Below are 26,659 nucleotides of genomic sequence, written 5' to 3' on the forward strand. Positions count from 1 at the left end.
TAAGGAGCTAAGAATCCACTCTGAGAGCAATCGCTGCCCCCCCAGCACGTGCAGTTTCTTTAATGGCAGTTTCTATATTACAACATTAATTGTATGAACATACACAGACCGAATCTAACAAGTGCAATAGCTGAGCGTGTCTAATATCATTCCACAGTGCAACTGCACTGTAAAAAAAATGCAGTGCAAAGACATTTTTCTGTTTTCCAGAGCACGTCAGACATACCATATTCTCTCATCCAATACAAGGTGTAAGTGAGGATGGAAGCAGTCTAGGACACTTCATGACTGTGAGTGCCAGTGCTCTGTTTCTATTTGACAAATAATCTGTCACTTGCTTATAAAGTCCTGCTCAGTCCTTCTATACAGTAAAAACCCTGAACACCTTCCATAACACAGTATCAATTTGATGTAGTTTAGTACTCATTTCTTAAGAGTTGTCATTGCAGAAACAAACATTTCTGAAAATAAACTTCTGTAGCAGTCTTGTCACATCTTACAAAAAGGTCTGTTAAACAGTAAGAGATTACAGACTATGGTCTCTAGCAGCAAATTAAAACACTTAAAATTTCTACTTAATATTTTAAGACATATGCACATCTCTGCTAGTGAGGTAGAACAGTTTCCAAGCATCTTGATTAGTGAGAAATGCCACAACTGCTGAGGCACAAAATGAGGAAAACACTGCATTTATACTCTGAGCCTAAGAGACAGCCGAAAAAGGCCTATGCTTTAACAGAAGAAATAAATACTACCAGGTATTGGCATGAATGATGAAATAATCAAGACTTGCATATATAAGCTTTATCATTCTTTTTAAGCAATATACAACCATTGCCACTGTTTGCACCTACCAGTGTAAGACTTCTTACCGGTAACATTTTTTCCTTACTTTTCCCAATGCTGTAGGACTTCACCTATTGATCCCATGTCACCTGGGGATTACCCTGTTCCACTCTCCCATTCTCCGCAGCCAATACTCTCCCTAAAGATGGTATTTTTCTCTCTCTCTCTTTTTTTTTTTTTTTTAGCTAGAGAAAGGGAGAAGGGGGTAAGATAGGATGAGTTTTTCCCCAAGTGGTAGTCTTTATACCAACAGTGATAATGCTCTGCTTTTTCTTCAGACTTCTCTTCCCTTGAGCTCAGGGACAGTGAGATTTTCACAGTGTCCAGGAACAGCTACTTCAGCAAACTGCAGAAGATTTTAGAGATGCCAGGTGAACCTGGGGTTTTAAAAGAAGGTCACAGTGCTAAAGATGTTACTGCCTGGGCTATTCAGTATTTTGTATAAAAATAGCTGGTTGTCTGGAGTCACCCTGCGCATCTCAGGTCAGAAATTTGCTGTGCTTTCCCATAAGTGCCCACACTACGAAAGATGTGGTTTTAGATACATGCAAAAAGCAAGTCTAGGGGGGCATGCTGCACTACTGCTCACCTGCACTGTGCTACCCACTGCTCATGGAGACTCCTCCAAGAGGAACACCCTAAAGGAGCTATAAGCAGCAAAAACACCTCATGAGACTCTATGCAGTATCTGTGCTATGGTACTGTAAATCCAGTAGAAGTTTTGACCTGAGTTTTCACTCACAAAAATTGCAAACTCAAGAAAAAATTTTCACCCATAAATCACCAGATTGAGGGACAAAATAATATAAAATGACATTCATTTGCTGTAAAATTAGATATATTGCAAGGTACAAAAAATATGAAATACTAGATTAGTCAGCAAAGGAGATTGAGCTCTCCTTCACCGGAAGTTGTCAAAAAGTCAGACACCAGTCAGGCATGGTCCATGTATATTTATACCATCTCTAGACTGGGAGTGGCCTACATGATCTCCTGAAGTCCCCTTTCTAGTCCTCCTCTTTTTGATGAAGTGCCCTGCAAAGGAAGTTTTGCAATAAACTAGCACAGAACTGGCATGTGTGCTTAAAGTATTCCTAAATTCCTCAGGAAAGGCTCAGGCTACTTACCTCATCATACACTGTACCAACTAAATTATGAACTAGAGGCATTGTTACAATACCGCCTTTTCTTCTGTGTGCATGCTGCTACAATAAAAGTGCCTTCAAAACACTCAGTCTGTATAATATCATCACTTTGGAAGGTTTGGGGACCAACAGGGGAGGGTAAGTAGATGGAAACATGACCAAGTCCCACAGCTGGGGGCACGGGGAAAGGAAGGGGGAGGAACAGCAGTCTTAGAAAGGTGCACATTCACATCCTAAGTACAGCAGAGTGAGGGACAACACAGAAGCAACTCAAGGATATACAGACTTAAACCCAAACAAGCATTGTATTATATATCATCCTACAGCACTTACTGGAAGGAGTACTTCATCATGTCTGCATATCTGCCTGCAAAGGGTGGAGGACCTGGACCCCTTTGTACCTCTGCTTGCCTCAAGGTAAATAAGCTGACAACATCCAGGATTAGAAGACTGACCCGAGAGCTTACAAAGGCATCAGTGGAGCTCCAGCCGGCATCCCGTACAGCTCCCTGCAGCATGGGCAGATACAGCAGGCTCGCCCAGAGATCTGGTTGTTGTCTTTTGCATTCTCATAGCCAGCTGGAGTTCCTCTGTCTTACTGCAGCACTGGCTGGAGTCTCAGCTGTGCCTTCTCCTGTATTTCTGTGATGGTACTATATAGACTAGTACTCAGTAGCATATTTCAAAAAAAACAAACCAAACCAACCAACCAACCAAACCAAACCAGTCCCGAAACCTAACAGAAGACGATGCTGAGACACGAAGCATGCCTGTTCAGCAGCCAGGAGCCAGGCGCTATACATAAACTGCCCACAAGCTGGAGTCAAAGGACAACATGCAGATGCATAGCAGCATTTACCTGGCCAGAATAATACCAGGGCACCAGCAAGAACAGACCAGCAGCTGACTCAGAGACAGCCAGGGAGCATGGTCCAGCACTTAGATGACTTTGAAGACGCTTAAATCGTTCTGTACAGATATAGGCCACACCTCTTCTGCCAAGGGTAAGTAGCTTCCACACCTCATCAAAACCAGGCTGAATACTGTCTCAGAGCTTCAGATGACTCATAACAACAGAACTGTGACTGTTTTTTGCCTTAACAGTAAATAATTTATTTGAAGTTGTAGGTGAGTCCACAAAATAAAACAAAATATATAATCAAAAAAAGAGCAGCGATAAAAAAAATTTGTTACAGAGCAGCCTTCTGGGGAAGGTGACCATATGAAGTGCTTAAAATCAGCAAAGTCAGAAGCAGGTTATTGGTCTGTTATGTATTAGCAGCATTCTCCATACTCTGTTCACAGTTTTTGGTAAATGTTCATAATTTCATACTGAAGCGTGTGAAGATGATTACTCTGGTACGTACTCTGAGTAGATCCCAAATGTCCACCACTATATCCAAATGCCCTCTCTCATAGTCCTGAAACGTCTTAGCAGAGAGCAAATAACCAAATGCTGGGACCACCATCCAAAGCTGACATTGCGCTGAGGTAACCAAGCGGTGTCACTTCGTCAGGCAGAAAGCGTCCGCAGCTCTGACGGTAAGTCCCAGATTTCAGCTCTCAGGAGCTTCGGTTCGAGCCGTCCAGAGTTACTTGAAGAGCAAGGCGGCTCCCTTCCCCGCGCAACTGCCACGGCGTTCAAGAGGGAAGGGGACGCGCTCAGCACTGGGCGCTACCAGGCTGTGACAGCGAACCCACAGGAGCCCCGCGCACGCCCCGCCGCTCAGCGCGCGGCTCCCGCGTCCCCGCGGGCGGCCCCCCGCGACGGCGGGGCTGGCGAGGGCGCGCCCAGCCGCCCGCCCTGCGCGGGCACAGCGGAGCCGGGAATACTTGCCCCATCCAACAGTCGCCGCTCCTCCGGCAGCGGCCGGCCGGCCCCGGCGCAGCACCGAGCCGCCGAGGAGGGGCCCGCGCCGCGGCTCCCGCACGGCGCTCGTACCGTCCCCTCAGCGCGCCGCTACGGCGCGGCGGCCCGCGGTCCCGGGCGGCCCGGTGCGGTCCCGGGCGCCCTCGCGGCCGGCTGCGGGTGGCGGCTGCGGCCGACGCCTTCCATTGTCCGGTGGGCGCGGCGCGGCCGACCGGGCCCTGCCCCCGCCCCGCTCCGCTCCGCTCCCCGGCGGCAGCCCGGGCCGCCCGCCTGCCGGGCCGCCCCCCCCGCCCGCGGCGCCACGTGAGCAGCGCGACCAGCCGCGAGCCCGGGCGGTGACATCACCGGCCCCCATTGGCGGCTGCCGCGGTGTTTACAGCCGGCGCGAGCCAATAGGCGGCACCGCCCTGCCTGCGGTGCGGGCCGCGCTCCCCATGGCAACGGCGCGCGCCCGCAGTGCAGCGCCGCAGCACCGCCCGGCGCGGCGGGAGCCGCGGGGCCCCGGGGGCGGGGCGGGGCCCCCCCCGGGCTGCCCCCTCCCCCCCCGGCGGGGCGGTGAGCAGCACAGCGCAGGGCGCGCAGCGGAACACGCAATTTCTCGCTTTGCAGCGCAGGGCTCCCGCGTTGCGCTGCCCCCCGCGGGGTCGCTCACGCATTTTAACAAGAGAGGCAGGCTTTCACGTGAACCTGGAGGAACCCTAATGAATACAAAGGCCCGAAGAGTGGGAAGCCCAGCTCCCCAGATAAAAGGCTCCAAAGCCTGTGTACACATGATCTGGCAAAATCTCACGTGCAGTAGAAAGAGTAATTGTGATTTTTAGGCTTTGTTGTGTTATGTTCTCCCTACAGCACAAGAAAGAACACCTGGAGAACAACAAGCCTCCTTGGAGCCCACACAAATGCATCTCTTTGGCCTCACTCTTGCCCCTTGCTCTTCCTTAGGTTTCAGGAGACCTCCTGCAGGGCATGTTATAGGATGTCAGCATCCTCAGATGTGCCATTTTCTGAACCGTAAAGCACTGTGAACAGATTGGGTGGTGCATAAATAAAAACACATCTTTTATCACAACCTAGAAAACTGGCCATCATTGCTCCTCTTTCTAGAGAAAAATGAGAGCCACCGTAGAAAGACTAGGCTGCTTTGCAAGATGGGCATTGTAGGAATGTAGCTGTACTGCTGTGCAGTGTGAAGGAACAAATCTCTTTTGTTCTCTCCACGGCTGTGTCATCCAGTCCCTCGGATGCTGCTTATGAAAAGGATGATTCATTGTGTGTCTGCAGGTCCCCCCAGAGCTCTAGTAGCAGAGAGATTTTTGTGCTTACGGAATTGTTACTACAATGCACCAAAGCAAGCAGAGGAGATCATTCAACTGAACCAAGCCTGTGACTAAAAAGGAGGTTGTTTCAGTCTCACAAGAAGCAGCAAGTTGTTTTGTCTTCAAATATGTAATAGGAATAGTTTTTTTGTTTTTTTTAAACTTAGAAACTTAGAACATTCCCTCCTGCTCCAAAGATCATACTGCAACTTTCCTGCAATTAAGTGGCCTTTGGCTTTTCCAAATTCATGGGCTTCCCACGCAAAAGGGATCCAGCCAGGATTTGAACTCTCATATCATCGAGACGAGACCTGTGCTACCCATTTTGCTGAGATCCCTGTGCACCCTCTATCTAGATCCAGTGTGGTACCCAGACTTTCAGTATGTCAGAACTTGCAGAATGGCTTTATTCCTAAATCTGCACTCTGGAATATGGCATTAAAATTAGAGGAGGTGATGAAGAAATGCTTCTCTTACCGCAACCTTAATGTTGCAGTCATGGGCCAAGATCCCGCTGCATTTGAGACTGAAAAAACAATCCAAAGGGTGTTAAGCCAGCTTCTGGAGTACAAAGGATGTAATATCCTTTGCTTCAGAGAAAGGTAACAAAATCTTGATAGAAATAGACAATTCTGAACTCTTCTTCATTCAGTTCCACATCCAATACCACTAACTGCCTATACTTCTATGCTAGGTGGTGATCTAAGATGCGGCTTATTAGCTTCTCTAGTGTTGTGACTTCTCCACGTCTTCTCCTCCGTCTGAAAAATACCAGTTTGTAAAAAAGTTTTTTCTAGAAAGCCTGTATTTGTTAGCACCAGCAGAGAATTTTCAGAATCCTTAGTATACACAGGGCCTCTGAACAAATTTGCAAGAGAAAATACCCGAACCACAAACTATTAAGCCCTCTGAAAAAAATCCTTCAGTGTCATGTTGTCTACATAAATCCTAGGATTTGCAACCTCTTCTCTAAATCCTAAAAGCAGAGATGATAGTAAGCATCTTTGCTTCTGAAGCTCACACCATGCTCAACTTCTTATCCTGCTTTTCTAGCCCTCTTTCCCTCTAGCACAGACTGTTTCCAATAGTTTTTTGAAGTAAGAATGAATTTACAGGTATTTATGAAAACACTTCTATAAATCTGTATTACAGAACATGCTGAAGTAAATGAGAATGATTCAGAAACAGGACATGAAAATACTTGTGTCACTTTCAAACAACCAAGTTCTAATATGCAATCCTGTTCATCTCTGTACACACACCTTAAACATAATTTTAATAATAGCTCTAATAAGGCAAATTTGCAGAGCTAGTAAAAGTTAGTATCTCCTCTACATAATTAAATTCCCACAAAAAATTCCAGAGAATGTCACATGCAGTATGTTACTTAATCCAAAAAAGAAACTGCAGACTCCTGCAAAGATTCATCTAAGCACTGAAGCATGTTTTAGTCATCAGTCTGAGACTAAACAGAGACTTTCCAGAGGAAATCTAATGTCTGACCATGAAGTCAGACTAGCTGAAAAGACAACATCCAGGTCACAAAATTAAATACTCCTTGCCTCAACTCAATCATAACATAGCCAAAATAGAAAAAAAAGATAGTTTGGAAAATGCAATCAAAGCAATAAAAGACAGGTTTCCTAAAATAACTGTAGTAGAACATTCCGTCCTTAATGATCATGCATAAAATGAGAAAACACAGATCTCAGCAGGAATATAAACAAAACAAAGCATCCATACTGACTATTGCATCTTCAGAGTAAAAGTAAAGAAAAGAGAAGAACAAATAGAAACATTTACAGTTTGCAGTGCACTTTCTGGTAAGGAACAAGATACTGATGCACTGTACCAACAACCCGCATACATCCCAGTGTGATGCACCACAGCTCCATAAGACAATAAAAAGTTCAGTCCTTTTCCTGAAGACGACCCAAGTACCTAATCTTTTATGGTAAAATCCAAAATGTTAAGTCAGATTTGCATCTACCCAGGTGAGGCGAGGAGGAACTGTTCCAGTCAGAAAGCAACTGCTCATTTCAGTGCTGGTTAGAGAGGCTGCAAGAGGTTTGTGTCATAAACCCAAAGCCTGCTGAGCAACAGATATCCAGAATCTGACTGGAGCATAAATGCAATTGTTTCAGAGCATGAACAATAAGCTGAGAAGACATGAATGTAATCCCAGGATTCTGAAACCAGATGCCTGAAGGAAGAGTAACTGTCACCAGCTGTGTAGAGCAGACTCCAGAGACACGTTTTTTTCCTCAGCACTTCATTTCATCTTGCTACTCTTTATGGACACTGGCTTTTTTCCACTGATGGTCTTTTATAGCTGTGAAACTAAATTACAATTGATGTAACTAAATAATAACTAATTGATGTAACTAAATACAATTGATGTATCCTAACTTGATCTCCCCTTGCCTAACCATTAAAAAAATACAAGATTCTTAAAAAAAACAACCAACCAACCAACACAGTGCCATGGCAACCTATGGCAGCATTTTAGAGCAATACTACAATGGAAAAGAAGAGCAATTCCTGCTCACAGTGCAGGACCACTGTGTCAGTACCCTTTAGCTTCAATACCAGTCTCACCCTTGTCCATCCTATTGACACCTAACACATCAGGCACATGATGCCTACCCATTATTTTAAAATCTTGTTTGGCCTCCCAGTGACAGCACTTACTCGTCTCCTGGCTTCTTGTCTGCAGATGTGTAAGTGTAAGGCAAAGGAGTACTCAAAAGGAGTACTCATACCGTTCTCTTTGGAATTTTTGATAATGCCCCAAAGCCAAGGAAACGTCATGTCCACATACACTGTTTGAAAGCAGCAAAGGCTTCAGTAGCAGGTAAACGCACATGCTTTCCCTTAGAAATCTGTATTAAAAAAGCCTTTCTAATTTGCTATTTATCTGTCACTAGAAGATCTGTCTTTCAGTTCAGAAGGGTTTTTGTTTTCTTTTTGTTGTTTTTCTTACTTAAGAGAACTTCTCTACAGACAATGAATGAATAGTGATGTCGAATGGCTACAGAATTAAGAGCTGACAGAGGCATTTGATAACTGTCAGTTTATCAGAGGAAAGGGAAGAGGCTGCCAAGTTATCAGAGGAAATCAGGATCACATGAAACTGCTTCATTTGTGAGAAGAAGAAAGGCTTCCTTTAAAAAGAAAGAGCACCAATATTCTAATCAACTGGAAAAGTAATAAAAGAACATCAGCAGCTGGTGCCCCCTGTCCCTTTATAAAAGCTAGAACTTATCTGTGGAGTAAAATAAGGAAAATTCAGAATTAAACAAGGGTGAATGTTTGGGAAAGGGTACACTGTCCTTTGTAGTGCAATATACACATCAAAAGAGGAAGAAGTCCTCTAGAGGACTGCCACCCAGCATACTGCCCCTTAAAACTCCTTCTCCGCACCTCCCTTCACTCAACTTGCTCAAGTCCTAGAAACAGGGGACAGGAAGGGATATGGTCACACAATACTTCCCTTTTAGACTCAGTCACTTGCAGTACAACTCCCTGATCCCCATGGACAATGCACTTGCTCTTTGTTGGAAAAGGTGGAATTTCATCCTCACGCCAAGCTTGCTAGTGATTGGAGCACCGATTACTCTAAAATGGGAAATTATTTGATGACATGTTTTTTTCTGGGAAAGACAATTCCCCTTTTTTCATTCAAAATGGCCTCCTATTCATGGTATCTTTCCCAGACTCCAAGCCCTACAATCACTGGTTAAGTACTCCCTGAATAGTCATAAGAATTACCCATAAGAATTTAAAAAAAACCCTTAACCCAAAAGTTGCTGTAAGTGTTTCTAAGAAACTTCATATTACTGCTGCTCTCTGCTAGTGCAGTAACCAGGAGGAAGTAGATCCCACTGAGATGCTGCACAGGCATGCGGAGGAATTTCAGGACATGGCTCTATGGCAGGAGGTGCAGCAATGTCCCTCAGTGAGCAGCATCTCTGCTCTGTGCCTGCACTAAGGCTGTTTGGCTTGCAAAATGTATGTGCTCAATTTTGCCTGCTGGTCGCTGTGGAACTCTGTTTTTGCCTGCTCAGTTTCAGATGCTTCTCTGCTAACCCCTCTTTGTTGAGCCTGGAAAATTCTACAAAGGCAGCGTTCCCACGTGTGTCTACCATCTTAGTGTGAACTGGGAGCAATCCATACCTGAAGGCAGCAATTTTCTGTACATTTATTAGCTTAATTTTCACCATATCCTTTCATGATCAAACTGCTACTGTCTGCCCTTTTACATCTGGAGCTGTGCTACAACCTGCATAACACGGATTAGTACTGCAAAGGCATATGATAACGACACAACTTATCACTGGACAGTGAATTCTCAAGAAGAGCTTGCAGAGGTTTACAGCCACTTTGCTCTGAGATAGGCATGGTCAGGCAGCTAAAGAATTGCCTCCTTAAGAAAAGCAACTGAGGCTAAAGGTTTTCAGACAACTGCAGAACTGAACAGAGAGGTAGATTTATTTTTGTCCTAAAGTAATTGAATATATACAGATCATATATCAAATGTCTTTGTCCTTATTTTAAAGAGTTTTGTTAAAGACAACCGCTCATGTAAACTTATGAAGGATGGAAATTTTTTATCCCTTTACTAAACCATCCTTGGGGTATTGTGGACTTCATTAACCCTGCCTCTCCCCCAGTGGTCATACTAGCTGGAATCATTAAATGTGTTTAACAGTGTAGTGCAAAGGAATTCAAAATGTTCATTTGAGTTAATTAAAAAGAACTTTAAAATTCTAGTCAATATTTTGGGACTATAAATTTTCCTTGCAATCTTTCCCTCAAGATTATGTAGCTGACAGTAGGGTAAGGATTTAATGCAGTGCAATTAAAGCAAGCAGAGAAGACCAAGGAATTTGTGTAGTTATCCTATTGATAAAATCAATTCACATTAGCTTATACCTTAGCTAACTAAGCTAATATTTGTTCTCTAAGAATGCACAGGGAGATGTTGCTGGTCCTTTAAATAAGAGGGTAATTTGCTGCCTTTGTAGCACTGTGCATCAAGGCAGAGGCCTATGGTTTGTATAATTATTCAGTCTTTTTCCCCTGAAGGGCTTCTGCATTGCAGCGGTCCTTTTACGTTTTTTTTTTTTCCCCTCCCTTCTCCTTCCTGTTAGCAATGTCCTAGTTTATTCGCTGCTGCAGTCCCCCTCCCTTCCACCATCACTACATCATAACAAGCTCTAATTGAGAGTTTGCCTCATAACCAGCAGCTTCCAGGCAAGCTACAGGACCACCAGAGACAGAAATTACAGCCCCCATGGCCACCTTCTGCAGTTCCTCCAAATTCACCAGCACTGAGAGAAGCGGCTAGCAAGGGTTTTAAACTGTGTCCTCTTTGCATGCCACAATGGAGAGATTGCTAACACCTGAATCTCCAACATATCAGTATCTGTTGCACTTCACGTGCAACATGCACTTTCAGGAGCAGGTGAAAAACAAATACAGCCTCTTCCAATACTCAGAAGTCAAGCAAACTCTAATTTTATGTTGAACATAAGATTTTGTGTAGTTCCTCTTTAAGAGTTCTTTCTAGGCCAAAATTCTATTTGTAAGTATATCTCTACAACCAAGTCATAAATTTCTTTTTACTCTTACAATAGCCATCCTGACTTCATTGAAATGTTCCTCTTGTATGTGGCATGGAAATCACAGCACCCTAAGGTTAGAAAGCAGAGAAACTGAAAGCACGTGCATTCTATGATACTACAGTGATAAGGGAGAGCCACGACAAGGATGCGTCAGGCTGCTGCTAATACTAATGGATATACTTCAACCGCTGAAGAGACAGGCACTGTGCCACTGAAATCATGTCTGGTGCTACTTTGAAGGAAATTTTATTTTCTGATTTTTCCCCCCAGTCATCTCCAACAATGTCAGCTCAAATTCTGCACCCATTCACACACTTCTCTCTCAGAATCCGGTTAGAAATGGCGCCTCCTGACCCAATCTTGGCATTCACATTTTCAGAAATGAACTATGTATGCTTTAATCACCAGTGTCAGGGTGCTCAGAGATTTGACCCATGTGACTAGTACCTAGGCTCACAGTTGCTAATGGTATGGAGAAAGCATCTGTGAATATTTTAGTGAAGAAAGCTTTTTCTGTCAGGGCTTCCCAGATAGAACAAGCGAGCCCACCAAAAACCTTGCAAACACTGCCTACACGGATTTTTAACTGGTCTGAATTAAGCTCAAAACTGTTCAATATTTCTCCAGTTAAAGTGAAACAGTTCTACGTATTTGTCATGTCCATCAAAGTACGTATTATAATAACACAGTAACATATGCTACTTCAAATCTTTGTAATGATAGCAATATTTTAAAGTTATTAGACTGATATCAAAAGTAATATCCATGGTAGACTTTCCAAAGCACGTGCTGTATAACCGTTACCACGTTTGCAAATGACAGACAAAATAGGCTGAGGTTAATTGACTGAAGAACGAAGTGAATCAGTATATTAGCTATTTCCCTCATCTTCAGTGTGGCCCTTTACAAACTACTACTGCCGTGATTTCTTTCATGCAATGCTGTGTAATGCTAATATCAGTCTCTTAGCTATGAGATCTCCGAAGACTAGGGATCTGACCTTACCATATCTGTTTCTTATATTTAGCAGAGAAAACAGACACTTAACAAATGGGTCATGAAGCAGGAGTGGTAGGACTTTGCTAAGACTGCACAAAACGCAGTGCCCCAGCAGTTGTCTCTCTAGTAAAGAAGGATGAACGTAATATCACTGGTCTTTTTCCAGCCTGTCATGGCTGTTAATACAAACCAGCTCTTTCCCAAGATCTCCTGGTTCTGAGCTGGAAGCTGCATCTCTCCAGCAATCACATTCAGGAAGAGAAATGAAATTGCTGACCAGTTTGTTAACACTGGCACCTTATCCAATCCTTACCCAGAGAGAAAACCAACAAAATTAATGCAGTCAGTGTACTACAGAAGTAACTGAGATCAGCCAGTGGATCTGTTGCTTCCTAGAGGCACTTACTGGCTTTTTGTTTCCTCCAAAAGCTTTTCTAAGCAGCCCTGGCAGTCATAGGTAATTCAAGTGGGGCAATTCAATTCCTATAGCCTGATGCTTCAGGCTCCTAAGTTCCCCCATTACCCTCTTCCCATTTTTCTCCTTTGTAAAATAAATTTGGGGGGCACAGGGTTACCAGATAAACCTGAACATAAGATTTGCATGCACAGAATTACTATATAAATCCAGACAAAGCCTGTGTTCCCATCTCTCAGTGCTGACAGATAACAGCAGTTCTGTTCTGATCAATCATGGATTCTTCTGCCAAATGCTAGGCTAAGAGCTAATATTTGAGTGTCCAGCTGATCCCTACAAGGCATGAGGGATACTGTCACAAGTCTTATGAGTCTAAAAAGGCAGACTGCAGCCGGTACGTGCCAGAGAATGCCTAGCTTGCCATAAGCACAGATTGCTCTGGCACTGAGATTCTCAGGTGCTTGAGAGAAGCTGTATCTACCCCTTTTGATAACTCCTACGTATTGAAGCAGAATGTAGACACCACAGCAGTGGCTGCCTGTAACGTCCCCTCCTTATTCTGTACACTGCCTTGCCATCTTCCCACTTTCTGCTTATTCAAATACACATTTTTCTAGATAAGCTCAAGGTCAGAGTTCTCAGGGAACACCACTGCAGGGCAGAAGCTCCTCTCCTGCTAGGGACTGGGTTGTCCCCATTTTGGGGAGACAGCAGCTTTCTATTCACATGAAGCAAACACCCCTGTGTCCCTCTGCCACGTTTTGTTCACACTAGGAAACTAATAAAACATTTCAGCAAGAGGCCTGATTAATGGAGCAATGAGCAACAGACCTTCCCCACAGCACAGACTCACCCCCTGCACACTTCCACCCATCCTGCACTCCCCAGGAGCAGTTTCATTCATTCACAGTCCCCCCCATTTGTTGAGCTTTATTAAAGAATACTGGGTGCTTCTTACCATCCAAGGACAGCCAGTCATGCTGGGAGGAAGGCAGGGTTGGCAGAGCTCTGGCTTTGTATTCAAACACCACAGAATTGGAGATGATCTGATTGTTGAAGGCAACTTGCAAAGTCACGAGCCCAGTGTCATGAGCTACAAGGAAAGAATACGCAGTGAGACAGAGACTTCCTTGCAGAAACGCAGTTAGGTATTATTCTACTGATCCCCCCAGGTGCAAAGAGGCAAGGCAAGAGCAGATGCAGTGAGAGTAGGTGATTGTCTAGTCACGATATTTTTGTGATTAGACAAACTGAAAATGCCAATCTGTATTTTAACATGATGGTTGTAAGTTTCTGAGTCAAGCCAACAGACTGTTTTGGCAGAATGCAGAATCACACGTGTTCTTAAAGATTAACCATCTTCACTGTGTTTTCAGCAGGAAGCTGGGGCCTAATGATAAAGTTAAGTTATTTTGCATAAACTTAAAGTCATATACTGGGTGCCAGTGCTACTGAAAACCTTGGCAGGGATCCTGGAGGCATTCTCATTGCGTGAGTGCCAAAGAGAAAGTGCAGAATATAGGCAAATTAAGAGGCAGCAAGGCAGTGAATGCATGTCTGAATATCAGTTAATATTTAATCTATTTCAAAATGAAAGCAATGCTAAGAGCTTCTAAATGATACTTGTGTGATCTGTTTTTATGTATCAAAAAGACTAAATTGCTGTTCACACATTACAGGGGTCAAAGAAAAGGGAAAAGTTCCTCAACGTTTGTACGCTACCTTGTACAATGGGCCCATGAGCTCAGTCAAGACATTTAGTGCTTTGATAAAAGACATTTAGCACTTTGATCTTCATATATGGTCTAGCTTCTCCTACCAGCTCTCGCTCAGCATCCTTTGGAAGTGAATGTGGGTCAACTAAATCCATTCGAACTAAAAGAGGTCTGCTTCCACAGCAGCAATGTAACTTAATTGAAAATGCAGCCAGAGGTGCATGGGTAGATTTCAGGTGAGACAAAGCAAGTGAAAGAAATGGCAACAATTCACCGCATGTTCCCCCACAAAAGACAGCTATATATGTGACACTATTAAGCTAAGGACTTGCTCTGATACCACCAGCTCTAGGAGAGAGGCATTCCTTACCTGGGCAGTAGCAGCGCAGCACCCCTGGCTGAATTAAAGATGCAGGCACTGAGATCTGATCAAACAGACAGCTGTAATTATTGCTGGCTTCCTGCCACGGACCTGTGATTAGGACTTTTACTCCTCCCTACAAGGAAAAGAGCAAAAAAACAGTGTTACAAAAGAAGCTATCCTCAGAGAGGACCATGCACTGAAATGGCATGAGTAGCAAACAGCATTATGAAGGTTAACAGAACTGCCATGCTAACACAGATCCCTGGCACCAGCCAACACTGATATCCCAGTTGTTGCAAAATTACAGTCCGAGTGTCTTGCCTAAACTGCTCTCTGTCCATATCACTCCATGCCACAGCCTGGCTTTCACAGGGAAGTGATTATATTGTCTGGGGTGCCTTTGGCCACCAAGTCTCACATTGTGTGAGAAAAAACACAGATAGTATTCCATACTTGAGCACCTTTATTTCTCTTGTCTCCTTCTACTCCCCACCTCCTGCCCATACATTCAAGTCCCACACTTTGCCAGCTCCTAGATCAGTGATGGAAATCTTTTCCATGTTGCATGCCAAACAGTCCTCGCACCTGGCAGCTCCTTTTAACTGCTGAATACTTATCCCCATCTCCTGCCCACACTCTCCTCAGTTTCCTCCAGCTCTTGTTGCCACCTGGGCAGTCTTCAGGCCTTGTCTGCTTGCCGCTGAAAAGTGCCACAGGTCAATCATGGCAAGAATTTTGCAAGTTTGCCGTCACTGCCCTGACTCTTATGATGTGGATGGAAGACTGTGTACAGGACATAAAAGGTGACATATCACCTCCAGAGGCACAATTCAAAGCAGAACAGGAGCTGGACTGTGAATCTGACAGAACATGACCAGGGAACATCTAAACTAGAAACAGCAATCGCGCACCTTCCACTTGACTGGGAACTGGGAACTTGTTTAAATACGGAGGCATGAAGACACAGGGGTGACCCAGGACAGGGCTATGCAAGAGCAGGGCAGCACTTGCAGAGTCCTTCAGCCATGACTTTAGCAACCTGGGCCTAGCCTGGCCCAGACCTTTCTCCTTCCTCTGCCAAGGATCTCAGCAGTGCTCTATCAGCCAACTGTGCTGCAAGAAGAGAAAAATCCAAGTGGAAGTCTTTACCATGTGCCTCTTCTGCCTCTCCTGCTGGTGCAAAAATGCACCAGCCCACATCCAGCACTTAGACCTGTAGAAGTAAGGCTGAGTTCATCCAGCTGGCTGGGAGCAGTGGCACCCTGTGGCCATCCAATGCACCACACAGGCGCTTACTGTAGCCAGCACTTGGGATGAGAGCAATCCTTCAGGGAGTTTCAGTGGAAGCCCTTCTCAAGTATCTGGGAGCAGGATGAGATTGTAAAGCTGTGACAGACAGAGATATGCCTGACTTTGGATAAATACCATTTTGCATCACTGGTAATATCATTGGCTATGATGTGCAAGGGTTAGTATCCAGCACAATCCAGTTCTCATCTGTAATGGTCACCTTTGCTACTGCTGCTAATGTATCACGTGTAATTCAGTGTAGAAAACCCAGTAAGGCACTCATTTAACAGTAATTCAAACAGTTAGAGTGGCGCTGTGTAGCTATGCTTGACAGCATGGTTCAGCATGAGTTTTACCCTTTGAATTTCCCAATTCAGAGGCCTAACCCAATACTAAAACTCTTTACAAGTAACCTTTGCTTTCTAAAAGAATCTGGTGTTTCAGCAAAAGCATCAACACTGCAATTCAAATAGCCTTCCCAGTCATAAAAGGCACATTAGAAAGAAAGCAACACAGGATTTCTGTAACTGAAAGCAGCTGAGCTTTCTATGAAGCCAGGAGAGGGGTGTTTTCCCTGCTGCACATCCAAGCTCCCAGGCTATCCTTTGCTGCCCAACACATGCAACCGCAATAGAGACCAGAACAGTATCTCCCTGTGGTGCCACGAGCAGGCCCAGCATTGCACTGCGCCTCAGGTGGGGTGTGGGACACTCCAGCCCCTTTAGCCCCATCAGTAAATCCATTACTGCAGAATAGATGCGAGATCTGTAAGCTCTCTCCCCTTTTGACATCTGGCCCCTGAGCAACAGCCCGTCCCAGCGCTACGCATTTTGACACAGATGGCAAATGTGAATCAATGCAGCTCCATCCTTCCCAGCCCCGGGGTCGAGTGAGCGGCGCGGCTAGTAGCAAGATCTGTCTCACACCACAGCAGCACCCAGAGGCTCCTTACGCCGGGGGGAGGAGACGGTGCCCTCCGCGAGCTCCCTCCGGCAGGCTGCCGAAGCGCAGGCGCCCTGCCCCGGCAGCGGGAACGGCTCCTTGCCGCTGCTGTGCTGCCCTCGGGCGGCGGCCGGCGGAAGAGCGCGGGCGGCAGCGCCCGCCCCGCTCCGGGGCCTCCGCTCCCGGGAAGCGCCGCCGGTGCGTTCCCGGAGCTGGGCGGCAGGCCCCGGCCATCGAGGGGAGAACGGGGCGATCTGGGGCAAGCCGGTGCACATGGGGGCAGCCTGGCCTTCTCCCGGCCTGCACCCAGCCAGCAGCACGCTCGGGAAGGCTTCTCGAGCAGCCAGAAGCGCCTGAGCGGAAGCTACCGACACCTGGGAGTTTGCTTAGTTACGACAGCCTGGTTTTATTCCAGTCATTATGGCTGACGAGCCTTCTCACAGCTGCGTGGTGATGGGCCCAGAAGGGACTACAAGTATCTGGTATTCCCCTGAGCTGCAGTATGTCACCTTGACGTAGCCAGGGCTCCGCTATGCGTGTCCCCCGAGGCCTTCCCTGTCCACACGTGCAGAGGAACGGGCCCTCTCAGTCTGCCTGAGGGAAGGGCTCTTTTAGCCAGGCTCTTCTCCCCACTCCTGTGAGCACCCAAGGTCACTCTGCCCTTGCTGACACTGTCACCTCATCTGTAACTGAGCTCACAAACACACTGTTTGAAGAAAACCAATGAGAAGACACTTTCACTTCAGGGCCTGAGCAAGAACCTGCCCTGATTCAGGGCCTTTCTTCTGGCTTGGGCGAGTTTAGCCCTTTCTGAAGCCCTTGGCCTTCGCTGACTGCGGAGCTCGGCAGTTCATCTGCCAGGCCCTGTAGCAGACCAGCTGCAAAGTCTGCACGTAGCTCTGTGGCTTTCCTGGGTCCCTGAGTGTTTGCTGGACATCAGGCCAAGCAAAGTGTAACCACACTGATTCCACCAAAGCCTTTGACAGAAATGCCAGCGAGGCACATAGGCATGGCTGGATGAACAGAATCTTTAACTCAGCCACACAGCTTAACTGACCTACTTACCTAACATGCATCTACTGTAGCTTATTCCCTTCTACTTAGAATCTCCGTTTTATCTGCCCTAGGCTAGCAAAATCTACAGAAAAATCTGGAAGTAAATTATGACAACAGAAAAAAAGCAAAGGAGAACGACAGCTTTTCTACATAAGCCTGTAGTAGTACTACTGATAAAAGTATTTGAGACCGACTTCTACAACATAATGACTCTCTTCCAGAGACATCAGTGGTTTTGGCTCAGGCCCTCAAGAAAAGGTGCTGATGAAAAAAGGGAACTTGCAAATAAAGTGGAAAAACAAGAGGGTCCCTCAAATCCCCAAGAATGACTTAGAAGCTCTGCCAGAACAAGAGAAGAGCTTTTGTTTGCACATACTTCTTCAGCATTAAGGCAAGAGTTATCAGAGGCTTACAGGATTCGTTTCACAGTGACTAATCTCACAGATGCTATTGAACAAGGACCCTGACAGCACAGCATTTTTTTTTCTGTTAAGTGTTTGGCTACTAGGAAATATAAAACCAATTCCTGTGGAAACTCAGTAGAGGTAACACGTGTTTGGAAAAATTTACTACCACCTTGTCAGATGCTTTGCTTGACAAGTCTTCCAGTTCCAGTCTACTTTTAAACAAGGCAAACACACCATGTACCAGAGATACACCTACCACTATGGGAGAACATTTACAAGCATATATTAAGTGAAAACTGTAACACAGAAGGAAGCAAAATTATCACAGTGACAAACCAAGCAGTGCTGGATTCCAAGAATCCTGTAGAGCTAAGGTAGAATTTGTTTTGGAGATGACAGTTCCTTTTTACGGCTTTTTCTGACCCTTTTATGAGTTCACAATATAAATTTGTCCATGGGTTGCTTATAGATAAAAAAAAGTGCAGGCTATGCAATATTTTTTTGATGTAACTGCAGCAATCAGGCAATTGTAATACTAGAAGGCAAAAATGTAAATAGTGCCAGACATGACAATATCAGAGTGCAATTTTGAGCAGTTCTCTACTAAAAAGACCAGTGCTCTGGGCTTACTGCAAGATGAGATACCTATGGCCCTGCTGAGAAATCCGTATAAATTATAAAACTCTGTCATTGCCAAGTAAACTTCCTGAAACCTCATGGCCCTTTCTGAGTGCCTTTCAAAACAGCAGCATCTGATACTTAACCCTGTGCTGGAGCTACTGTGCCAGAGAAACTGCACTGAGCAGTCTCAATTTTCAGTGAGTCTAGGACACAGAAATGCTGCACAAATGCAACACTGCAGCATTCAGGATTCTTTTCCAGTAGTTGCAAATGCAGGAAAAGAAGTATCATCATATCTCACTACTTCTATGTGGCAAATACTGTCTATCAATAAAGAAAATTAATAGTTGGGGTATTACTCTGAGGTGCTTGCAAATAAAAACCTGAAATTCCAGATATGAATCCATGCAAAGAGAAAGAAATCCTGGACCCATGCTGGTTTTGAAAGATGTCCTGGTGAGTCTATAGCCCTCATGGTCATATAAAACAGAAATAACCCAAGCTCTGCTAGCAGGAATTCAGCAATTCACTAGTGTGGTAATGGGATAATAAAAAAGGTTTCCATGGTAGCACAATAAAAGGAAAAAAAGTGCAACAGGAAGACTGCAGGGTTGCTGTGCGTTTTTCTTTGAGTTTTGGGGCCTTCTACATAAATAAAGAGAGTGTAACTGCCCAGAGAACAGCTCCCAGCAGAAGCACTGTCTGTAATCCAACATAGCCCCCCCCCCCCCAATATTGTGCTTCTTGCAAATGAAACCTAATTGGAAAAATAAAATAAAAATAAAAGACCAGTGACGACCTGTAGACTCGGAAGGCTACAGCATGAAGTACTGTGAGAAATATGCAGACAACTGCCACTTTAAGATGACATTCGTATTCTTTGTAGGCCTTTGTCTTTGGTAACATGCACTGACCCAGAAGACTACATATACCGGTAGTTGCCATACTATTCCAGATCAGGTCCTTTGTGGACAGATGAGTTTGAGCCACTATTATTTGTTGGCGATGACTTTCAGAAGGATTCACTTGCCAGCAGACCATTATTGTACTATTGTTCTGTATTAAATGGTCGATTAGAAAATACTGGTAGTGACCACCATCATTTTGACACTTCATTTCAGTTTTTAACATTATGCTCGAGAGAAGCAAAAGAATGGCATTCAGACATTTTCCACCAAAATCAAGAGAGAGTAAATTCCAGTAGGTGGTGAGTGGTAGGTGATCAGTGACCAACTAGTCTCTTAAACAGGGCTATGGATTTGGCAGCTGGCAGACTGAGGTGACGCCCCTGGGCATCTCCCATCCTAGAAAGTCCCAGATTGTCCTGCCAGCTGCTGACTGCACAAACTCTGGGTTATGCTGTAACAAGTGGCTGTATGTCCTCGGCTGCTCACTAAACCTGAGCCTGTACCAGTATCTTGCTAGCCAAGATGGATTGTCTGGAGGGAGAGCAACTAAATGGAGGGTGGGAACTCTTGGATGAGGCTTTTCATCAGTGTCTGCCAGTCATTCATGCAGGCTGGCAACCTCAGTTTCTTTCCATCTGCAGAGTGAACACCCATGTTTTCATACCAAGTCCCCTATTACAGAGCAGGTCAACTTTTAGAGCCACTGAAGGCTGAATACCAGCTCATCACCTGTTCCTGCAACATCATGGTCCTGGAGTTATCACAGGATCATTCAGCTGAAGGTTAAATAAACTAATCTCATCATTGCAGATTTCTGGTGTCTCACCTACTAACAAGTCCACATCCAGTGGTCTCAGACATATGCTTACAGGGTGCAGCACCGCAGGACTAGTGATCAGATAGCGCTAGCCAACTGGAACAGAGAGATCTGCTCCAGAGCAGTTATTATATACACCTTCATAAGGCAACGCATACAGCAATGCTCCAAGGCTGGACTTGGAAAATACAAAGGGCAATTTTGCTTGTCCAGAACAACCTGCCTGTTTATTACTGGTCCATTTCTAAACTGAAAATCTTTGATCTAGCATTCCTTGACATCAGAAAAGTCTGGGCTGCCAACATTTTTAATTCGTGGTGCATGCAACTGATTTTCAATAATCTATCGGAAAGAGGTAAATGCTGAGTTCATTAGGGCAATGCAGGTCAGGAATTCCTCTACTAAGAACATTAAAGCCAGATTTAAGGGTCATTTCCAGTTTACAAGCTCTATTGCTCTAAAGTGGTTGGGTAGCACCATGAAGCCATCACATGAGAAATGCTTTGCTTTTCAATGAAACAAAACATTTCCGTTCAGATGCTTCGTAAGTGAAGGAAGGGGTCCTGTCAGGGTAAGGAAGTGCTTAATAAAAAGTATACTCAGACATGCAAATGGCCTTCGATGCTCTTAGTTCTAAGAAAAATATTTAAAAGCCTTGTCAGAGCTGTAACAAAACAGTTCCTGGAACCCTTAATAACAAAGCAATGAAAGATAAAGTAGTAATTGTTAATGAGTAAAAGCCCTAAACTTACCTCAGGGTAAGACCACTCTGGTGAATAATCTGTCACCATGAATAAGCGCCCACTCTGCTGTAGCAACCCCAAGGTGCCTTGTGCTGCAGCTGCCGAGACTACCTCAGCCACATGCATGTATGCCATCGTGCTGGCTCCATTCTCTGTGCTGCTGAGTTGCATGTTGGCTTGCTGAGGACTGCAGCAAGGAATGCACATTTCAGCCTGGTTGTAGGTTGCTCTGTTACTGTCTTCAGGCTGAGATAGTCCGGCACTGTCACCTGACACCAGCTGGTGTCCATAGAGAGCATTACTCCCACCTTCTACAGATATGAAATCATTAATTAGATCAGAAAACTGGTTGCTGAAGGAGATATCAAAGTGGTCCAAGTTAAGCTCCATGTTGGAGGAGTTATTTAAGCTGGGATGGGCCACAGGATAGAGTCCTTGTACCATGTTTCCTTGAAGAATAGGGAGATTGTTCCCGTTCCTGATACCCCCATTTGCCTCAGGCTGCAAGTAGTGTTCTGTGCTGCAGGCTTGAAGATCCCCTGATTTAAGTAGATTTTCACTCCCTTCTGCCTGCTGGGAGGTCTCCATGGGAACTTCAGCTTCTGCAGTCATAGCCTGGAAGTTTGTTTGGAACTGCATGAGCTGGAGAGAAGAGGTGGACTCTATTCTGGTTTCCACTGTGCCATTGCAGTTGGAAGTGGTTTGGGACGAGGATTCTGTTTTGACACTGGGGATTCCTAATGTGTTCACAAATGAGCCATTTGTGTCATTCAAATTGTTGTGGGTGTTTTGCTCAAGGGGAAGAGGTTTGCTGGCATCCTGCAGAAAGAAGCTGGGGGAAGGGGTCTGATGAACATGAGGGCTCTGGACGGTCTGATTGAAACTGGAAGAATAGTCCTTGTTGGAGTCAATGGCACTGAAGTCCATCTGCTCCAAGGTGGTACTTGGGCTCAGACCTCCTCCAGATGGAAGCAAGCCTGAACCTGTAGTGAGGGTGAGAGAGTTAGACGCAGAAGTGGAGGAAAATGCTTCTTTGGACATCTGTTGTTCAAAAGATGTGTCCTCAGTTTTGATTTCTTTTGTGAGAGCTGTACTGAAATTGAAGCCACGTTCTGTTGTGGGTGACTGCCTTATATTGGTACTGATGCTGTCACCTTTCAGACCTCCTCCACCATAAGTCTGCCCTTGTTTGGGATTGTTAAGAAAACAGTCTGGGTCAAAATTCATGGTGGTTTCTGGAATTTTTCTATTTCCATCTAAAGTTGTGGAGAGCACAAGTTCCTCAGAGACAGTGCTAGGTAACATGGACAAGCTCTCTGAACTGCCTGTTGTTGGAAAAGCAAATTTGTGTCCGTCTGAACTCACAGCAAGTACCAGTCCTTGTGCAGCTGCATCGGAGGACAGAAGGTGTTGATTTGGGCCAGAGGTGGGTGACATGGTATACACAGCTTCACTGCTGACTTCTGACATAAATACCGTGGCACTTTGTGACAAGCTTCCCATAACTGAGGCTACAGCCATACTGGACACACCAGTGACTGCTGGGCTATCAGCCATATCCGGGTCACTATTTAATCCACTGCTGATGGACACAGGAGAATTCTGGGTTGTGTCAGGAACTTCCACCTGGTTGGTAGAAGAAACCTCAGTACTATTTTGATGGAGCAACACCGGTTTTGCCACTTTGCCATTCCTCTTCTCTCGGCTGGAGGCCTTGCCGTGACTGTGCTCATTCTTGCCTTCAGAGACATCGTTATTTTGTACCTCTGAATGAGCGCTGTACCCACCTGTCCTTGGTTCGACCTTTGGTGATATGATGCGATGTTTGGCACTGTTACACTTGTGATGCACGCTGCTTCCTGCCCCTGTTCCAGAAAACAAACAACATTTGTTATTCAGTAAATACAAAATTAAAACAATATTAGTTGTGAATCTTACGGCCATAGCAAAGGACAGCCATACTTATGTATGTGTGTGTGAGAGTGTGAGTGCATATATGAGAGAGCAAAAGAGCTTAAAAATAAGATTAATTTCTTGCCAGTGCCAGGTTTGCAACTCCCTTTCCATCTAATGCATAGATCCATTGTGTGCAGTGACAGTAACCTACAAATACTCCTGTGTACATGCACTCCTCTCACCTCACATAGCACCCACTTCCTCTTTCCTCCCTGCCCTGATCAAAGAAGGTGTAAGCAGAAGGAGGGGAGTCAGCATCTGTGTCCAGTTTCAGTCTTATTTAAATATGTGCTTGATCTCAGACAATGTCTGTAAAGCAAGGACTATTTCTGTCAGATGTGGCAGAGGATTTCTGCCTTGTAGGCCCTATTTCATTTGCATCACAGACAAGACCTCAACCTCCTGCAACACAGATACTGAATACTTCACATTGGCTGATGCCAGATGGCTTGGCAACTACTCATGTGGGTGGGATTCTGACTGGTAATCTAGAGGTGACAGATGTTGTATTGTGCTCCTGTCCCTGGCATCATCCTGTTCCTAGATTATTTCCCTTATTCTCTTGTCCTCATCATATCTCTTACAGCTGTCAATCAAATTATTAGATAAAAAGTACATTAGCCAGAATAAAGAACATTTTTCCTCCCATAAGGATGGGAACATGTTTCTCTTGTTCTAAGTTGTTCATATGTTGACAGATAAACATTTTATACTTTGAGAGGCTGCATGCAGAGAGAGCAAATGGTATCAGAGAGGCTGAAGAATCCTCAAGCAAAGGTCACCAGAAGGCAACTCTCCATAGAAGTTCAGCCAACTGGTGCCTTTACTTGCCTGACAGAAGATGAACATCACTAGAATTTCTGGGAGCTGGGAAATTAGGCAGGCTAAAGTAAATGATTCTGTCTGTGAAGGCATCTTAACCACCAATTCTGGTGCAGCAACTGCCTTTTTTAAAAGAACAGCCCATGAATTTTTGATGTTTCTTTCTCTAATTGATTCATTTTCCCCAGAATGAGGTAAGAACATTAGTTAGTGTCCTGTATAATGACTAATGGGGGAAAGAAACCTCCTCCTTATAGCTAATGGCTGTAATTATAAATGCCATCTTCTGGGTAACATAAAGTGTCTGTGTAGACACTGTAATTTGCTAAATCTTTTGTTCCTTGCCCTTGAAGGGAAGCTTCTCTATTATGTGCTGAAGATCTGAATCAGGTCACTTAAAGTAGTTTAGGACAGAGCTTTTGAGACTAAATGTGATATTAAATCTCTCTGTTCTCCTAGGCATGGAGTGAACAAGAGAGAGGCTTTCACACCGCAGTTTTTGTGTATAACTAAGAAATTGGGAATGTACGGGTCAATGTGCAAGCTGCTATAAAGCAAAGTGACACTGTTACTTTAAAAAGCGTGCAGTGGACTTAGCACAAGACAAAACATCAAAGGGAAGAATAAAAAAATTCATGTTCAGATCTGCAAGCCTGGATAAAGCGCTGACCCTTAAGGGTTGAATTTTAATCCAAACCCAGGTATTTCCAAGGTCATCATTCTTACTTAAATCTCAATTGTATAAGGCATCTGCCCAAAAAAGAAGGAAAAATAAACCCTGTGAAACACAGACAGCTTTTCTTTACAGATTTCTCTAAAATCTAATTAATGTACCATTTTACCTGACCAAAGTACCAGGAAGGGCTGGCTGTAATGCAGGTGAGTTGGAAGAGTGAGTCACTCATCTTACCGCTTATTTTAAAGTTCAGATAGGAAGGATGCTGATTTTTGCTGTTTCAGTCTCACTCAAAAAAACCCCATCTTCTTTAACAGGAAGAAAATTTCCTTCTGTATTTTTCTGATATCTAAACAAAACCTGTGATTGTCTTATCCCAGTGATACCTTGTAATTAACCACCTGAGCCTGTTTTCTCCAGTGGAAGTGGGCTGCAGGGCAAGGAGTTCAGAGGGTAAAGTTGGAAGAACTTTGAGCATGTAGAAGAGAACATGCGTTTCTGAGCAGGTGATGTAGAGAGGGCATGTATTAGAATTTGCAGGTTACAAAGTGTTTGCATTTTTTCCAGAAATTCCAGTTACATCTTTGTACATTTGAGACTTCTGTCTCCTCACCTGAATTCTGATACACAATTCATTGTGTCTCAACATTTCATGGTACAACACTTTTAGCACTTTAGTACTACAAACCCTACTCCAAGTCTGGATTAAGCTACAATCATTGTGTGCTCTCAGCCCAACTCCTACTACTCACCCAAGGTACCAGTGCAGAGACAGTTGTGTGTCCGAGGCTGTGGCTTGGTCTGGTGACTATCAAGGATCTGCTGCACGAGTTGTTCCACTGAGAACCCTGAACTGCTGTTTCCATTGCTGCATGTCCACTTAATGCCATGAACTGTGAAGAGAACAGTAAAAACTTCCCATTGGAAACTTCAAACACACTCCAGAAGCCATCCCAAAAGAACAGCAGAAACCCTCTGCTGCGTTTTCTCAGAACTGAAGGACAGCTATAAATAACAATGATTATTATTTTACTGTTCTCTACTTGCTGCTGTCCAAAAGGCAATGGGCCTCAAAATGCAATTCCTAGATTAGGTCTCCCAAGCAATCGGTGAGTTGCTGTTCCTGCCTTTCTGTAAACTGCCCAAGGCCATCTAGGAAACAAGTGGTTAAGTCAGAATAAAGCAATTATTTTTAATACTTTGCTATGTTTTATTACTATTCAATTTTCTAGTACCCCACAGTTGCTGGCCCAAGAGGAACCCCTCCTTCAATTTAATTAGCAATATGGAATGAAACGCCATGTGACTGTGAAGAGGGACTGACAACTACAAAAGATTTGGAGGAGATAGGTGTCTAATAAGGTCACTGAGACACAAATAATTCTCAATATCAACAATTATCAAGTGACATTGGCAGGTCTGAGGAGCTAAGGTTCATATTTCATCTAGCTGATTTGTTTATATTTACCTGTGAACCTTTTGTATTTGTAAATGGACACCCTTTCAGTAGAAATCAGTGAATGCATATAGAGAAAAAGATTTTAGTAGGGAATCTGTTGCTATTTCAGTTGCCTGTTAATGTTAGCCTGTGGCTCTCTAACTAAACTGTAAAATTTTAAGAACTGTCTGAATAGTACATGTGACTTTTATTAAAAACTAGAATGTAACAAAGCACTTGTGTTTCATTAAGTAACACAGCATATCCCAAGGAGCATTTTGGTATCTTTTTCTAACATGAAAACAGAATTAGTTGTATAATAAAATCAGAAGCCAAAAATATGCCAATATAATAGCAAGCATAAACCTTTTGCCAGGTCTTCCTTGTCAGATCCTGACTGGCAGCAGTGAAGACTGACTCAAATTTTAAGAGTCACTAACAAATACTGGGTTGAGCCCCCACCTACCGCCCAGGCTTAGGCAAGTTTTTAGTAATCTGGAAAAAAGGGCAGACGGGTGACATTAGAGAATGCATTGCAGACTGCAGGTCTCTTTTACTGGGGACTCCCTTGGCTTGCGAGATGTTTATTTAAATGTGAGTGGTACACTACACGCACATAAACTGGTTATTTGAATAAAGGCTCCATCTCAGAATTTTTTAGATGAAGAATTTCCCATAACAGTGAT

General features: G+C 44.4%; 1 protein-coding gene across 1 annotated transcript in view; it reads right to left on the minus strand.

Moving 5' to 3' along the window:
* Positions 1-26,659, minus strand: part of CAMTA1 (calmodulin binding transcription activator 1) — a 467,604-nt gene that overhangs the window by 42,537 nt on the left and 398,408 nt on the right. The window contains exons 7-10 of the mRNA XM_067311008.1: positions 25,288-25,428; positions 21,091-22,946; positions 14,304-14,430; positions 13,177-13,311 (exon numbers count right to left, since the gene is read on the minus strand). Coding sequence (XP_067167109.1) covers positions 13,177-13,311; positions 14,304-14,430; positions 21,091-22,946; positions 25,288-25,428 — 2,259 coding nt within the window. The remainder of the gene's footprint in view (positions 1-13,176; positions 13,312-14,303; positions 14,431-21,090; positions 22,947-25,287; positions 25,429-26,659) is intronic.

The sequence above is a fragment of the Apteryx mantelli genome, chromosome 26 (genome assembly GCF_036417845.1).
Source record: "Apteryx mantelli isolate bAptMan1 chromosome 26, bAptMan1.hap1, whole genome shotgun sequence".
Classification (NCBI taxonomy): Eukaryota; Metazoa; Chordata; class Aves; order Apterygiformes; family Apterygidae; genus Apteryx; species Apteryx mantelli.